The sequence below is a fragment of the Prionailurus viverrinus genome, chromosome B3 (genome assembly GCF_022837055.1).
Source record: "Prionailurus viverrinus isolate Anna chromosome B3, UM_Priviv_1.0, whole genome shotgun sequence".
NCBI lineage: Eukaryota > Metazoa > Chordata > Mammalia > Carnivora > Felidae > Prionailurus > Prionailurus viverrinus.
Genome location: NC_062566.1, coordinates 115,599,931 through 115,615,717, shown reverse-complemented (window position 1 = coordinate 115,615,717; position 15,787 = coordinate 115,599,931). Strand labels below are relative to the sequence as shown.

The window sequence follows — 15,787 nt, the reverse complement described above, 5'->3', positions numbered from 1 at the left end:
AGTTTGGTGTGAGGTGCAATGAGGTAACGTGTGAATGTTTTGTAAACTTGAAGGGCCTTAAACTTGCCATCTGAGGCCTCCTAAAGTACAGTGTATTTTGATACTTTGTGGGGGAAAAATAGCTTTAGGCAGCCTTTTCTAAACTAGCTGCCTCCTTCTTCCCACACCCTCATCCCAATTTACAACCCCTTATTGTGCTTTTTCTTCCTAGCAGATATCACGACGACCTGAAAATATACTTGTTCGTTCTCTCTCCCCGGGGGAGACAGCCAGCTCCATGAGAGCGGGATTCTGCTGGTCTTGTCCTCCACCGTCGCTCCAAGGGCTCAGAAGACGGCCTGATGCACAGTAGGAGCTAAGGAAATAGTTGTTGAATGTGAGCAATGAATACCTGATCTGATTCTTCCAGGAACAGGACAGTGTAGTGGTCAAACAGCTGGTTCTCAAACTTCGGTTTGCTTGTTTCAAATGCAGGTCCTCCCCTGCCCCCCAGGATGGAGGGATTCTGATTTTGCAGGGCTGGTGAGGGCTACTGAATTTGCTACTTTTAACAAGTGCCCTGGGTGATTCTGTTGTGGCAGGCACTAAGAAGGTTACTCTGAATCAGACAGACCTTGTTTTGACTCCAGCCTGCCACTGACTAGTTGTGTGACCTTCCGGAGGTAACTCAACCTCTCTGGGCCTATTTCCGTAAGCGAGAATGACAACATTCTCAGGGATTTGTGACGAGAATTAAATTAGGTCATAGACGTAAAGTTCTTGGCATAATTCCAGTCGTGCAGTTAGCTGCTGCTATTACCTTTATTATAATTCTATCATAATTATGCCCTAGCAAGACAATTCCTCCCTGAAGGATCCCTCTTGGGAATCTCCTCAGAGTAGGGTCCCACCCAGCAGCACGGTGGTATCTCATGGGAGCTGGTGAGAGATCCAGAATCTCTGCCCCGGCCCCGACCTGCTAAATCTGGATCTTCATTTTAACAAGATCCCTGGGTTATTTGCGCACGCAAGTTTGAAGAGCACTGCTCAAAATCACATATGCTGTTTTCTCCCTGTCTCTAATTCAGAGTCTACTCAGGTTTGTGAGTTCTGGCATATCAGAGTCTGAATCCTTGACAGCTGCTTCTCATCCTTCTGAGTGTGGAGGAGGAACCCCCAGCTCCCTCGAGGTACCCCTCTCGTTGAGGACATCGGGAGAAAGAATTCCCTTACAGAGCCACAACCGACCTTCTGAGCCAGAGCCTTGTGAGCCAGGGGATGGATCCAAACTCTGGCCTGCTTTCTCCCCTGTCCCGGGCCTGTTCCCACCTGGCAGAACCCTGTATGGAAGGTGAAAGAAGCCCAGCCCCCCGAGAGCAAGGCGGAGACCCCCACTTTCCCTGGAGCCCTGTCCCCAGCTCTAGCTTTGCTGACCCTGACTGGTTTTGCGATGAGAACATCCAAGCAAAGAGGGCCAGAGTGGAGACCATTGTCCAAGGCATGTGCCTCTCTCTTAATGCTCTGGTGCCAGGCAATGCCCAAGCCAGGGACAGTCCGTATTGCCCAGAGAAGGCCCAGGAGCGGAAGAGGAAGCAGAGCCTTCCCACGCAGAAAGGCCCTCTGAAGCCGGGCCCTGTCGGAGACCATGGCAGCAGGAAAGGGGGCCCTCGGGTAAGAGAACAGCTCTATCAGCTGAAGCAACAGCTAAGGCATTTGCAAAAGCACATCTTGCAGGCTGCTGAGCCCAGGGACGCAGCTCAGGACCCAGGAGGCTCTGAGATGGACAAGGGCCCTCTAAGCGTAAAGCAGAGGAAGGGCTATGGATCTAGGCCCTGGGCTATGGACAGTGATCACCACCATCAGGGGTCCCGTGGGGACCTCTCCCGGAAAGAAAAACACAGAGCGTCTGAAGTCGAATACCAGTCTGAGGAGCCCAGGTTCCTTCCTTGTGGAGCACAGGATTTGCTGGAGACTCTGAGGAAAGAATTGACCGGGGCCGTGTCCCAAGCTGTGGACTCAGTACTACAAAAGGTACTCTTGGATCCACCGGGCCACCTGACCCAGCTGGGTAGAAGCTTCCGGGGGCTTGTGCCAGAGGGTAGCAGTGAGCCCTCGCCTCCTGAGAGAGGTATCTGTAAAGATCTGTTTCCTTTTGCCACCTTGCCCAGGAGGGCCCAGCCACAGACTGGGGTCCTGTTGCGAAACTTATCACTGGCCACCCCTCTAGATCCTCCCAGGTACCCTGTCTCTTCAAGAATGATCCCCAGACCCTATCAGGGTCGGCCAGCAAACTGTCCTCTGACTGTGCCTTCCCACATCCAGGAAAATCAGATTCTTAGCCAGCTACTGAGTCATGGACCCAGTGACCACTGGGATAGCAGTCTTCCCCAAGATTCATCTTCCCAAAGTCACTCCTCCCCAGAGTCTGCCCTGCGACCTTGGGGAGCAGTCAAATTGCGACCGTCGGTTCTGAGCCAACAGCAGTACCCCTTGCCCTTCACTTCCCCCCGTTTGGAAAGACTGCCCCTTCTTCCCTCGGTGAAGGTGGAACAGGGCGGCCTGCAGTGTGCCCCGGATGTGCTTCCATTTTCTTCAGTCCACATATCCTTTACTAGTAACTGAGGTTCTCAGTGCCACAGCTCAGAGAAATGGGAAATCTGGAAGATGAAGGGAGGTGGGGACAAATAACTCCATGGCGTTTAAATAGCTTTGCCTCCCTGGCGGCCTTCTTACTGTAGCTTCCAGGCCTTCCTTCCCTGGGGCTCATAGTTTTTAGGTTCTGAGAAAGTGGCAGCCACATTTTGGGATTTAAGGATGCTGGGAAGATTCATTTACTTTCTTCTGGGACACATTGGATCCTACCACTACTGACTCTTTCCTTTGGGTCTAAAAGAGTTTTGTTTTTAAACTCAAATGGGCTTCCAAAATATGGGCTTCTTTCTATGGAAGGAAAACCCCCATAATTCGGTTGTCAGCGGCCTGTACAGCTAAACAGAGAGAGGGAATGACCTCATCTGAAGCATGGCTCCCCCAATCCCTTGGCTGCACAGGCAGAAAAGCCTGCATTGTCTAGGTAATTCACAGGGAAGCTAAGAGCGACTAGAAACTTCTGAGGCAGATGGAAAAGGGGATGCTTTCCTGAGGGACTAGACTCAAGAGGCAGCTGGAAGGGGTAAGAAGCCTTTAGTTTAAGGAACAGCTTCTAAGCTGTAGCTGAGAGAACCAGAGCTTGGGGGCTGGGTATGTAGAGGGAAGGGGGGGCCCTGAGGGGAGGACTGGGGGGCCCAGGCTGGGCTGTAGGGGTCTGGATCTTATTGCAAAAACTTTGCAACCCTTAGGCAGACTCCACTCTTTCAAATAGTGTTGCCCAGAGTAACCCTCCCTCAGGATATTAATAGTTGTTAAATTAGGAAGAAAGCAGCTTGGGTAAATAGTAGGTTATTTCTACCGGTTACTTAAATACTGGTTATTAAACACTGGTTATTTCTACTACTGGGTAGTTCGTGGGACTTCTTAGAGGCTTTAACATGCTGATGTCCTATGTGAAGCTCTAAGAGGAGAATGTATGCAGCCTCAGACTCACATGACCAAAGATCCTCTTCCAGCAAGCATCTCGTGGGAGTGAAGTTCCTGACGACATTATTTTGGATGTTGCATTTTTAGCGAGCTGAGCTCAACACCGCTGCTTCTCATAAGCGGACTGTAATTCGGCCTCCAGAGGTCAACGCATCTGTGGAGCTGCATATCCAGGCATGAACGGTTGTCCTCTTGGCAGAGGGCGATGGAGTGGCGGGGGGGGGGGGGGGGGGGGGGAGGGGGGGGGGAAGGTGGATTGTGTTAATGGCCGCAGGATGGGGTGGGACCAGCTCACTGCCACAAGAGGGTGGGCTCTTGTGTCCTAAATGCCACGAGCGCCCTCTGCCTGTCACGGGTGTTGGAAACACCCCTAATGCTTGGGCAACGCTGCGTGCTTCCCAGGCAGGCCAGACCGACTATAAAACCAAGGCTAAGAACGCCTCACCGGCCACTGCTGCCTCTTCAGGCAGCGGGAAATCTTCTTGGAGGTGTAGAGATTGCCAGGAAATCGCCCTGGCTGACAAAGGCTACCTGTCTGGGCCTTTGGTAAGAGGCCACTGGTTAAGACTCCCTGTTAAAGTCAGGCGGTGGCGGAAGAGCCTGAAGGACTCAGAGCCCAAAGATTCTCTGCTGTACTTCCCTTGGCAGGGGCATGCTGGTATTTCTGGGGGCACCTACTGCGTGCCTAGCCCCGCTCTGTAAAATGAGGAGTGGACTCAGAGTCTGGGGAGGCTGGGGAGGCCATCGACCGGGCCTGGCTGCATGGAAAGATTTGGGGCTCCCAGGCAGCCTCCTGGTTCCCCAACTGTCCCCTCGTCCCTGTTGCCTATGTTCCAGCATTAGAGATGTGTTCCCGTCGGCCGGGAAAGCCACCGAGCGCCAGCACCCATTCCTATTCCCACAACGCCCCACGAGACAGGTAGAGCGGGAGTGGTGAGACGGTAGGGGGCAGCGTTTGCTGCGCCCGTTCCCTGAGGTCGGCCAACAGTTCACACGTGAGGGTCCACCGGCACTTAGCCACCATTCTGAAACTCGGAGCTCTGAACATCCCTGTGATTTCTCTCCCCTAAGGTGGATGGGAACATGTTTGGTGGCAAAACCCGACCTGCACTGGTTGGAGGCTATTTATAGACTATCCCCCTTAGTGTAAATAGTCCTCCAATTTGCCGTGGCAATGTTAACGTATTGGATTGCAGACTGCTGCCACAGCCCCTGCTCTGGCCGTTAACTGACGTATGGTCTATGCACCATATTACCGTTGTAAAATAATAACTTCTGAAATCCGAACCCCATTTGGCCCCGCGTTTTGGATAAGAGGTTGTGGGCCTGTGTTACGTCACAATCCTCAAGCGGCCACTCTAGATCAGGTAATCTGGGAGGCGGGGACAGAGAAGCAAACTAACTTGCCCAAGGTCACAAGACAGACACATGCAGAGCCGGGATTCAAACCCAAGCACAAGTTTTAACTACTATACTCACATTTTAGAAATGAGGCCCGGAGAAGATAAGTGGCTTGCTCAAGATCACACAGCTAATAGGTGGCGAAATCAGTATCTGAAACTGGGTCTTTGGACTCTTAAATCCAGGATTCTTTCCACAGCATTTATAAGCCTTTAAGAAGGATAAGAAGTTGGTCCAGTGAGGCAAGGGCAGGGGTCTTCTGGGCAGCAGCCTGGATGCCAGTTGTAACTGAAAATCAGTTGGTTCAGTCTCCTTTGGCTAAACTGGCATGTCCTACTGAGAAGCCTTAATCGTCCTAAAGGTACAGGTCTCCGACCTGAGCGCCAAGGTTACTCTGTATAATGCTTCTCACCCAGCCCCAGGACTGTCCCTGGGAATGCTATGTGTTCTCGTGCAAGAACCTTTATCTCCTTCCCATGCTGGTGCCAGGCAGTCACAACACAGCTCCCTTCTCTTATTAGAGGGGAAGCAATCTGTTCTCAGAGTGACGTATGGGTTGGAATATCATTTCCATATTTCTGTACGGATTAAGGCTGACCATATAATCACTCATTCATTCCTTCATCCGACCAACATTTATTGAGCACCTACTATGTTCCTAGCACCGGGCTAGGCATGTGGAATACAAAGATGAAAAGATAAGGTCCTTGCCCTCAAGGAGCTCACAGTCTAAATGGGGAGACAAACATGCAGTAAAAATTCCAGGGAGGTCATTGCTACAACAGAGGTTTGTACAAAAAGCCTTGAGAGCCCAGGGTAAGGAAGGCCTCATTCAGCAAGGAAATATTTCACAGAGGAAGGGTGTCTGGGCTGAACTGGGAAGGGTGAGGGAAGCTCTGCCAGGCAAATGAGGAGCAGACACAGCCGAGAAGTTCAAGCTTCCTGAGCTGGAGCCAACTGTGCTCTTGTACTCAGGCAGGTTAGGTGTTCATTGGCTTAAACACCGCAAAGGGAGCTCTGAGAATAGAATGGGGACCATCTAGTGGGCTTGTCTCATTTTACAGATGAAGAAACTGAGGCCCAGAAGGGGAATGAAATCTCTATGTGGGGCTCTGAAATCTGGGACAGACCTGCCATCTTTCCCCATCCTGTTCTGAAAGCACACACACAAAGTACAACAAACTGTATTTGATATCATAAAGGCTGTAGAACTTTCACACATCAAAATGTTTTTTGAATTCTGCAAATTTACGGTACATATATGGTATTGAGCATCTGGAAAGCAAAAGCTTTTTTCTTAGTTTTTAAGTAAGCTCTAGGTCCAGTGTGGGACTTGAATTCACAACCCCAAGATCAAGAGTCACTGGTTTTACCGACTGATCCAGCCAGGCGCCCTAAGAAAGAGCTTATCTGATCAGACAGAAGAATGGAACTAATACACCATTCGCCCAGAAAAAATGAAACAAAAGAAAAAAAGAAACCGTCAGGAACAGGACAAGTCATTATTTGGATTAACTGATAAAAATCACGTGATAAAGTGGTGTTAGTTTTCCTTGACGCTGAGCTAAATCCAGGAGGGCCTAAATCCTGGTCACTTGAAGAAGGCCAAACTCATGTTTTTCTTCACACGCTACCCCAGCTCCAACCTGCTGAAGGCTTATTTCCCTGATGTCCAGGTAAAGTCATTCTTCACCTCTGAAAGCCTCTGAAAAACTCCCAAGAGGAAATGGTTTTGCCCAGTGGGAGGCAAGTCCTAGGTCATCTTATGTGCACCTCAGGTCCCCTTCATGTTGCTGATGGGATCGGTACAATTTCCAGTTCTGGGCTGAGACTCTGTATGAATAACTTTGGGCCACAAAGATTGGGTATCTGAATTTTAAGCTTTTGACCTGTAGATATACAAACCCATGGGGAGGAAGGGTGGAGGGGAGAGAGAAACATTAGTAAATGGCTTTTTTGGCCTAGTGTTTTATCTCTGCTGGGGAAGACTATGAAAAAGATAGAATACGTAAAGGGTTGGACATTGTCACATTTATATTCAAATTGCTGTATTTCAACACTGAATGAAGGTATGTAGACATCAAGCATGATGATAAGGAAAATCAAGCTCTGACAGCTGGAACCAGACTATGCCTGTTCCCTTACCCTGGGTGTTGGGAGAGGGCAGCTAATACTTTGAATCTACTTCTTTGTGTTTTCCAGATCTTTCCCTCATATTCGGTTGCTTGGTTGACTCCTGCACCAAGCTCTGATTTCGATTCATTCTGCAACTCCAAGGTTGCAATGGCCTGCTCTCTGCTCTATACCCTTATCCCTTCCTTTTGCCCTTGACTCGGCAGAGAGCTCTGGGGCTGCTGTGCCATCTGCCCAGGTGCAGCAGAAGCTGGTACCACACTGGCTTTGACCCGAAACCCTCCCAAAGTCACAGCAGACACCATGGAAATCTTTTCATGGGTAAAAAAGTCATAAATATAGTACATCAAAACAGTATTTTCTAATCGGCATTATAGCTAATTCGCATTTTTCTGTGTACAAGTGAAAAGGCTAGGAAAACGGCTGTGACTTCTTTTTTTAAAGAAAGCCCTTTCTCATGGTGGCTGAAGCCATCCTTATTAAGCCCTATGTTGAAATGTAGGCTGAGAGTTCTGGCTCTGAGCGCCTCATGGCAAACATCCGACCTGATGGGCCCTGTTGTTTGTACAGTTCAACCGCTGCATTACCTCCCAGATGATCAAGTGGTTCAGCAACTTTCGTGAGTTTTATTACATCCAAATGGAAAAATTTGCCCGGCAAGCGATTTCAGATGGTGTCACAAATCCCAAAACGCTGGTGGTACTCCGAGACTCAGAACTTTTTCGAGCTCTCAATATGCACTATAACAAAGGAAATGACTTTGAGGTAAGGAAAATCAAGCTCTGACAGTTGGAACCAGACTATGGGTCCCCTGAGGTCTGATGAGTGCCTTCCCTTTGTGATTGAGTTTTCGAGAAGACCTCCTTCCGTGTCTGTCCGCAAATCACCGAGAGCCAGGGCAGCCTAGGGCCAATCTCTGTATCACCCACACAGACGAGATTCAACATCTTTTAGGCAACAGGTAGATATCACAAGCTGAATGTACAGCCAGTTTTCATCTGAAACGGAAGCAGAAGCCAGCCGGGTGTTGTGCCATTTGAGAGTTAATACTCTGTAATTACAACTGGCCGTAACTTGCGGAACTTCTCCCCGCAGTGTCAGGAGGCATCCGACTACATGCTACGCTGTTGCCGCCCCCAGACTTGGCCTCCGTTGTCTTTACAACAATTTTTGTTCATTTCATCATTTCGTTCTTTATTCTCACTTGATCAGTTTTATTTGTGGGCCTTTCACGACAAGTCACCTCAGATTCTCTCTCTCTCTGGAAATAATGAATAAGCAGTACTCCAGCTTCTGGGTCCTTTGGGGACCTCTGTGAAGGCACACTGGTGGCACCTTAGAGGGTAAGGTGTAAAGGGTGAGCAAGTGGCCTAGATGTCACCGGTGAGTACTCCTAATCTAGACACACATTTCCTTGTGTGCGGCGAACAGCTCTGCTGGGCTGCCATTCTGTTCTGCAGGTCACGGACCACCCTTTCCTCGCCTTACCCCTCTCATGTGACTCTGATACTTCCAACGAAGGGGAGGAATGCTGATATCCACCAGACGTTCTGTCAGAACCTGAGCCTCCTTTCTGAGGCTCGTGGGGTCAGGGTGTGTGGACAGGGTGGTGCTGCCACATCTTTGCGTGTGGGGTGGCCATCTGGCATGCGGTGGTGGCAAGCCCTGGGCCAGACCGGGTTTGGAGGACTTGTGGGACTCCCCGTCATTTACGATGCCAGTCTGTGTCAGGGCCTGGAACATACTGAGTCCCCCTCAACCTGGTGCTTGACTTGGGAAGCAGGAATGGTTCCAAGTCTTTTGGATCCAACCCCAAAGGATGGTGGGATGAGGAAAACAGTTGTAAACTTGGGCGCATGCCTTTCCACATTAGGCACTAAGGAAGAGAATACTAAAAACCTGCATTGAACCACAGATTTAATTTCGATCAGAGTCCGTTTCTCATTTACTGAAAATGCACCATTAGTAGAATCAGCTTCTCCTCCATAAGGAGTGTCCCTAATATACTTTTTCCCAGGGCTGTCTCATGGGTACCATCGTTTTAAAGTTTGTATTTGATGAGAGAGCAGGGGATTCTGAGGGCTGCAGAAGTCGAGGGCCGGGAGAGCAGGGATGCTCTTATCAGCCCACCACCCCAGGAACAGGCAGCACTGAGATCTGCATGGTGTCGGTGCTTCAGAGCCTCATGTCTTTTCTTTCTTGTGGGTCTCTTTGGGAATGCAGGTCCCGGATTGCTTCTTGGAAATCGCCAGCTTGACGTTACAGGAGTTCTTCAGGGCTGTCTCCACAGGGAAAGACTCAGATCCTTCCTGGAAGAAACCCATTTATAAAATTATTTCGAAACTGGACAGTGACATCCCAGAGATATTCAAATCTTCCAGCTACCCCCAGGAGCTGTTTCGGAATTAAGATCTCACAAAGTGAGGTGCAACTGATCAGGTCTTCCTGGGTTTGTCTTAAATGGCAGTCAGTACAGCTGTAGTCATATAAAAAGGGCATAGGGAGAACCCCCCCTCCCCCCACATAGGCACTAGTACCATTTCTGATCATTTATCTCCCTTTTCAGAATCATCAGAGGTTTAATCTCAACTATAAAATATATCAACCACATGTAACGGCATGTTGGTAGCATACTTTAAAAGGAACACAACAGTTTGGAAGCAGAACTTAAATCTCCACTTCACTGTTTCTGGGTGTTGTGACCCTGGGAACTTGCTGGGATCACTGCGTCTGTAAAACCAGATTGTGAGGATTAAAAGATAGTAAGTCCTGAAGTACTCTGTGAAATGTTACTCACTACACAAAGGCTAGTGTTTCCCCCAACTTGGCTTTCAGATAAAGTTACCTTTTGTGGGGTTTTTACAGATTGCTGGTTTTAGTTACCTATTTATTGAGCTCCACTTGTTTGCTAGACACTTTCAAATACATTAGCTTTAAGCTTTTCACCCTGAAAAGTAGATATTAGCTTCATTTGAAAAACAACCACACCCAAGCTTTGGAGCTGTGAGGTAACTTGCCAAAGTAGAAGGTAGGGCATTTGGGGTGGCGGGGACGGTCAGGAGTATGGAGGAACCCAAGCCCTTCTGAAGCCAGACTGCATGCTGGACCACCTCATGCTGCTCTGTGATTGCAAACAGACTACCACGGCCAGGAAGTATCCAGCACTGCTGGGACGCTGTCATCTGACAAGCCCTGCCTAGCACTCAGGAGTGCTTCATCACCCAGGATTTCCAAACTTTCCGTAGGACGTGAGTGTTGCTGTTCATTCATTCATCTGCTGGGAGTTTATCAGCAGGACAGCTCAACTAGTCTCTAGCTGACTGATGCAACGGATGCCCAGCCTCTTACGTGCAGAAGAAACTGAACTTCAGACTTGGAAGCTTGGAAACAGCCTTAGGAGGTATCTGGCCCACCCAGCTTAAATTAGGAAGGAGGGAACTGAGGTCCAGATAGGAGATTGGCACAGCCTGTGCATAGTCTCACAATGAATGGCATAAATCGGGGTGAAACACAGCATCACACACAGAAACAGAAATTCTCCCACTCCTTAAGGAAAGTACAGGCCATGGTCAATCTTTCACAGACTCAGGAGTTCATGAAATCAATGCCCCCCCCCCCCCCCCACCTACTGGCCCAATACAAATTGTGACGCACTCTGAGTATACAGGCGAGACATGTGCAAAGCTCAGTAACTGCATCTGTCCTGTGAGCTAGTCAGAGCCAAGAGTTTGTAAAGGTGTGTGAGTTGGGGTGGGGTGTCCTACAGACTTCAGGCTCTGTCATTCTGAATAAGGGATGTCTGTGACTTCATTAGCTTCCTTGTTTCCCATCTACATAAAACAAGTTTCTATACTCAACTACCCCACTTCCTTGACTTTTTGGGTGGGCTGGATCAGAGGAGATAAAATCCCTAAACTATTGCTCGATGTATCAACAAAAAAAGGTGCGAATAAAGAACTTTCTTTTGAATTTTCCCTTACTTCAAACAGCTGAGAGGAAAAACAAAACAGAAGTACTCAGCCCAAACTAATCTTCAGGTTGCTCTAAGGTTATTTGTAAGTGCCCTTTGATATATCCAGTTGCACTCAGATGATCTTTGCCGTATTTTCTCCCAGAATTTTCCCTTCAAAAATGAAGGAATCTGCCAAATTTAAGTTTTAAGAGTAGGCAAGCATGGAGTATCTTGAGCAAGAACAGTTATCTGTGTTTGGAGACGGCAGAAGAACCCACTTCAATAACTATTGAAGATATTCATGAGAAACAATTCCAAGTTCACATGATTGTCTGATATGGAGCTGCCATTTTCTGTCCCAAACCTGAAATTCATTAGCGTGTGTTTTAAAGATTTAGCCACGCCACATCCAGGGCAGTGAACCTTGTCCCAGGGACCAATTAGATGAAATGTACATGCTCAAATTGAAAACATTTGTGTACTACAGTCCTTCCAGAAGTGTTCTCTAACCACTGACCTAAACACAGAAGAATGTATAAATATACATGCCTGCCAACATAAGAATTCTATCTTTGTTATGTTTTTCTGTTTCTACCAAGTATCTCTCTTTCTCTGTTGGGAACACATTCTGAGCCGGTTATTAAGTTCTTTTAGCTGTCATAACATTGCTAAAGATCTGGCCATTCTTTCCATTAAGGTATATGTGGGTACTGTTCTCTCCCAAATTAGACATTTTCAGAGTCTTTCAATGGTAGACATATTTTTATGTCTAATCATCTAGTCTAATTTCATGGGTAGACAGTAGGACCTGGAGTGTGGTTTATGATTTTGGCACCACTGGGGAGTTAATGCCCTATTAATGATTAAAAGTAGGCAGTTAGTTGGCATTGCATGCAGGAAAAGGTTCACTAGGAACCCTATTTCAAACATGGCTTCAAAGAGGTACACCCAGCTCCAAACCAGATTTGCACAGTGAGGAGGACAAAGGCACCACCCAGGCATATTGATGGTGCCTGAACTGTTTCCTTTGCATCCAAGGAAGAGCAAAGCATACGGGGTAGAGGTAACAAAGCAATCTTTAATAAGGTTCTGCACCTCAGCCCCATTACTACATGGAGATCTATAGGTCTTTGTTTTCAGTAACAAAATACAGAATCATCAGGAAAAAAAATCTAAAACAAGACATCTATCGTATAACTTTTACATATGCCTTTGGAAAATATTTTTTAAGTTTACTCCTTTTGAGAGAGAGTGAGAGAGAGGGGGGAGGGGCAGAGAGAGAGGGAAAGAGAATCCCAAGCAGGCTCTGTGCTGTCAGTGGGGAGCCTGACATAGCGCTCGATCTCACAAACCTGAGCTGCAATCAAGAGTTGGACACTTGACTGTGCTACTCAGGCACTGCTAGAAAATATTTTTTAAAAAATCCTTATAAAAGTAGCTAAAATTTTGGTAAGCAGTTTCCTGGATGATATCATCTAAATTTTCATAATCTTTGATTCTGATTGTTTTCTTTGTAGTTTCAACTTTTTGCTCTGTAAAGTAGATCAAGTTTTATGATGTATGCATTCAGAACAAAATAGAAATTTAAAGAAACCTTTGATGTTTTCTATAGAAACTCTATTATGCATCTGCATAGATTTCACATAATGCAAGTTCATTTTCTCAGGACTGAGAAATAAAAAACAATAATGAGGGAGTTATGGGTAAGAGAGGGATGAAGAACGCGTTGGCTAAAGTAAGTTATAGGTCTACCAGGCTGGTGATCAAATTATGCACACTTGAATTTGAGAAGTGCTCTACAACTCTTAACAATTGCTTCAGGACTTGAGGCTCTGGAGGGAAAACGTAAGCTTGTGAAAATATAACAAATGTAACACTTCTTATGAAAGTATAAAGACATTCTTGGCCAGATTTAAGTACATATAACACACACTGTAAGGAATGAGCTCTGATCACCTATTTGAGAGTATTAATAATGCATACTGTATCTTGGAGGTAGATCACGGTACCTAAGATTGAAAAATATGTATTAAGTGCTCACCTGTAGAAAAAGATAATTCATGAGCAGTGTATTTTTCAGGGGTATACAATTCCTATTGAAGTCATTCTCTCAGACTATACAAACCTAAGTATGCAGGAGTTGAATTCTAAGTCATACTAAAAAGAAAACCCTCAAGCTCCTAGATGTTAGCCTCTAGAGGAAGAAGACGGGAATATCTGAGGAAATGTCGAGGGCAGGTTGAGACAATGAAAACAGTAGAGGAACATCCACCCCAAGCCTCACCAGTTCACACATCCACCTACTCACTGAAGAATCTGCTCCTCCTTCACCAAGAGTCTTTCAGGTCGTTTGGTTTCTTACAATCTCACCCCTTCATGCTCACAGATTTGTTTTGCTATTTCCAAATTCTCCAGTCACCCCTCAAACATGCATTAGGTCCTAGTCTTCCCTTTGAACACCCCATCCCCTCCATTTACTGATTTCTGTGGCTCAGACTCCTATTCCTTTATAACAGCTTCTGGTCTGGAAATTTAGCTTTGGGCAAGAATGTTGTCTGTACCCTAACCTTTTCCCTACCTGATCCTCAGTTATCTAATCTTCTGCCCCACTCCCACCCTCACTTCCCTCTTAACCAATAGCTTCCTTAAGAAGAGACTTCAGTAAGGTGCATGAGCCTTGGAGCGTGGTTTCATCCTGGCTCAAGCACCTACCAGCTATGGACCTCCGCAAGTTACTCTCTCCGCCTCAGCTTTCCCATCTGTAAAATAGAGATAAAATAGTAACCTACCTCACAGCACTGTTCTAAGGTTTAGGTAAAATAATACATGTTTAGGTAAAATAATACAGCACATTCCTAGTGCATGTTATTACACAGCAGTCATGAACTGTTAGCAAAGTCATGAGTTTGTACTGCTCCACAGCTGAAAAAGAAGTCTTAGCTTAAGAATGGCATGGATGTGTGACATTATAGATGTAAAACATACTCTGAATTTTGTTTTTACTATAACCATGCAGTAAAATGCACTAATACCTGTGATGACAACATAGAACTTAGCTTCAAACTGAGATGTTAATGGTTTCTGAGAGGTAAAGAAAGTCCAGCTAAAAAAAAAAAAAAAAGCCTTGTGCTATAAAGTCTCTATGCATTCCCTCATTTACTCTTTATAACAATACTCCTATGTTGACGCGTTTACTTGGCACATGACATGACTACTATTGCTATTTGCTAGCTGGTTACCAAAGACATTGACCTGCTTTTCTCTTTTACAGGCCAATACATTGCAGTCTGACACCCTCCTAACTATAAGCTTAGTGACTAAGACATTATTTCTAAAACTATTCAACTTGCCATCTTTCACAAATGTTTATGGGGGATGTCTCAATGTCCACTGAATAGACTGTTTGGCTTGAATATTTTCTTAACTCCTGCACAGTTGTTCAAAACATCCTTGTTATTCCACTTCTTAGAAGATTAGATGGGTGTGTAGGGGGAGCACATACTGACACAACCTTGGTTTTCCTCTCCTAACATTTAAAATCTATATTCAGGAGCACATTTCTATAAAGATAAGCTTACTTTTTTATTGCAAGTATTCTGGCCTCTTTTCTGTTTTTCATTTTATCGTCATTAATGATGATCTTCCTCCTCTGCTCTTTCATGAATGTGGGATTTGTGATTATCTTTTTCAGAATATTTAAGGCTCTTAATGTTTTTTGGCTACTCTGTTCCCAAATAAATTGACTTTTTCAAATCCAGTGTTAGGAGACAATGCTTTGCTGAAGTCTTACTCTTTTAAATCCCTAAGACCCTAAGACCCCTAAGACAGTTACATCTAGTGGGATGTATTCTTTTTATAAACACCCCAAAGCTGCTTTTGCCAAATTACTATCTTGATGTTTAGACATTTCACTTCTCATCACATATCTCATTACTTCATCAGAGCTGAGCTTGCTGGATCCACCAGAGTTTTCTAACCAACCCACTCTAGAACTCTTCTCTCCTCTAGAACTCTTGCTAAAAATAATGTCAGAAATAAGAGTTTCCAAGAAAGACTGGGTTGCAGGTGTTAGAACAAACCACGCGTGCAAACGGTTTTGCTAGACTATAGGTTTATCAGCAAATCCTGGGAACAAAAAGTTTAATGACACTGAACTTACATTCCTAAGCACCTTAGTTTTGATATACTAGGTGCAGAGACAATTAAAATCCTCACGCCATGTAAATAGTAGATAGGATTATGTATCCTTAAGTTCTGGAGACAGCAATTACCTATAAAACATAAGTGAGGCGGATTTTAATATGTTGACAATGCTTAGAAGATGCTATTAAGTGACTTTCGATTTCTTTATTGTAGAATCATACCTATTCACTTCAAACATACCAGGGCATTTCTCTGGGGGATCGACAGTCTTCTGTTTCAGGAACTAGAAAGTTGCACCATTTATCGAACAAGTCTCAAATGTTCTAAAACTTGGCAGAAGAGGAACTTTTCTAGGATTGAGTCCATTGTTGTTATGCCAGAATTGGTGGACTTGCCCCCAAAATAAAGACCACTAACAGATTTTATGTTTTGGGGTATAAATTTATCATTTCACTTCCTTCACATAAAGTGACCATGATTTTCTTCCTCAAAACATAGCCCTTGAGAAACACACCTTTAATGATGATCACATAAAAAAAAGTCACTTTATGTTGCAAAAGCTATGCTACCTATCCCCACAGAGCAGCAGTCCCCCCAAATAAA

General features: G+C 45.8%; 1 protein-coding gene across 2 annotated transcripts; it reads left to right on the top strand.

The window, feature by feature from the left end:
* The first annotated feature begins 1,155 nt into the window (after positions 1–1,155).
* Positions 1,156–9,570, top strand: PROX2 (prospero homeobox 2). 2 transcript variants are annotated; one of them, XM_047861256.1, is made up of 4 exons: positions 1,156–2,580; positions 6,525–6,632; positions 7,660–7,854; positions 9,313–9,570. In XM_047861256.1, the coding sequence occupies exons 1-4, from the start codon at positions 1,258–1,260 to the stop codon at positions 9,496–9,498; spliced, it is 1,812 nt and encodes a 603-aa protein (XP_047717212.1). In that variant the 5' UTR covers positions 1,156–1,257; the 3' UTR covers positions 9,499–9,570. The 2 variants fall into 2 exon arrangements, with proteins under 2 accessions (XP_047717212.1, XP_047717213.1); XM_047861257.1 differs by lacking the exon at positions 6,525–6,632 and having other exon boundaries at positions 1,156–2,010.
* Positions 9,571–15,787: the final 6,217 nt, after the last annotated feature.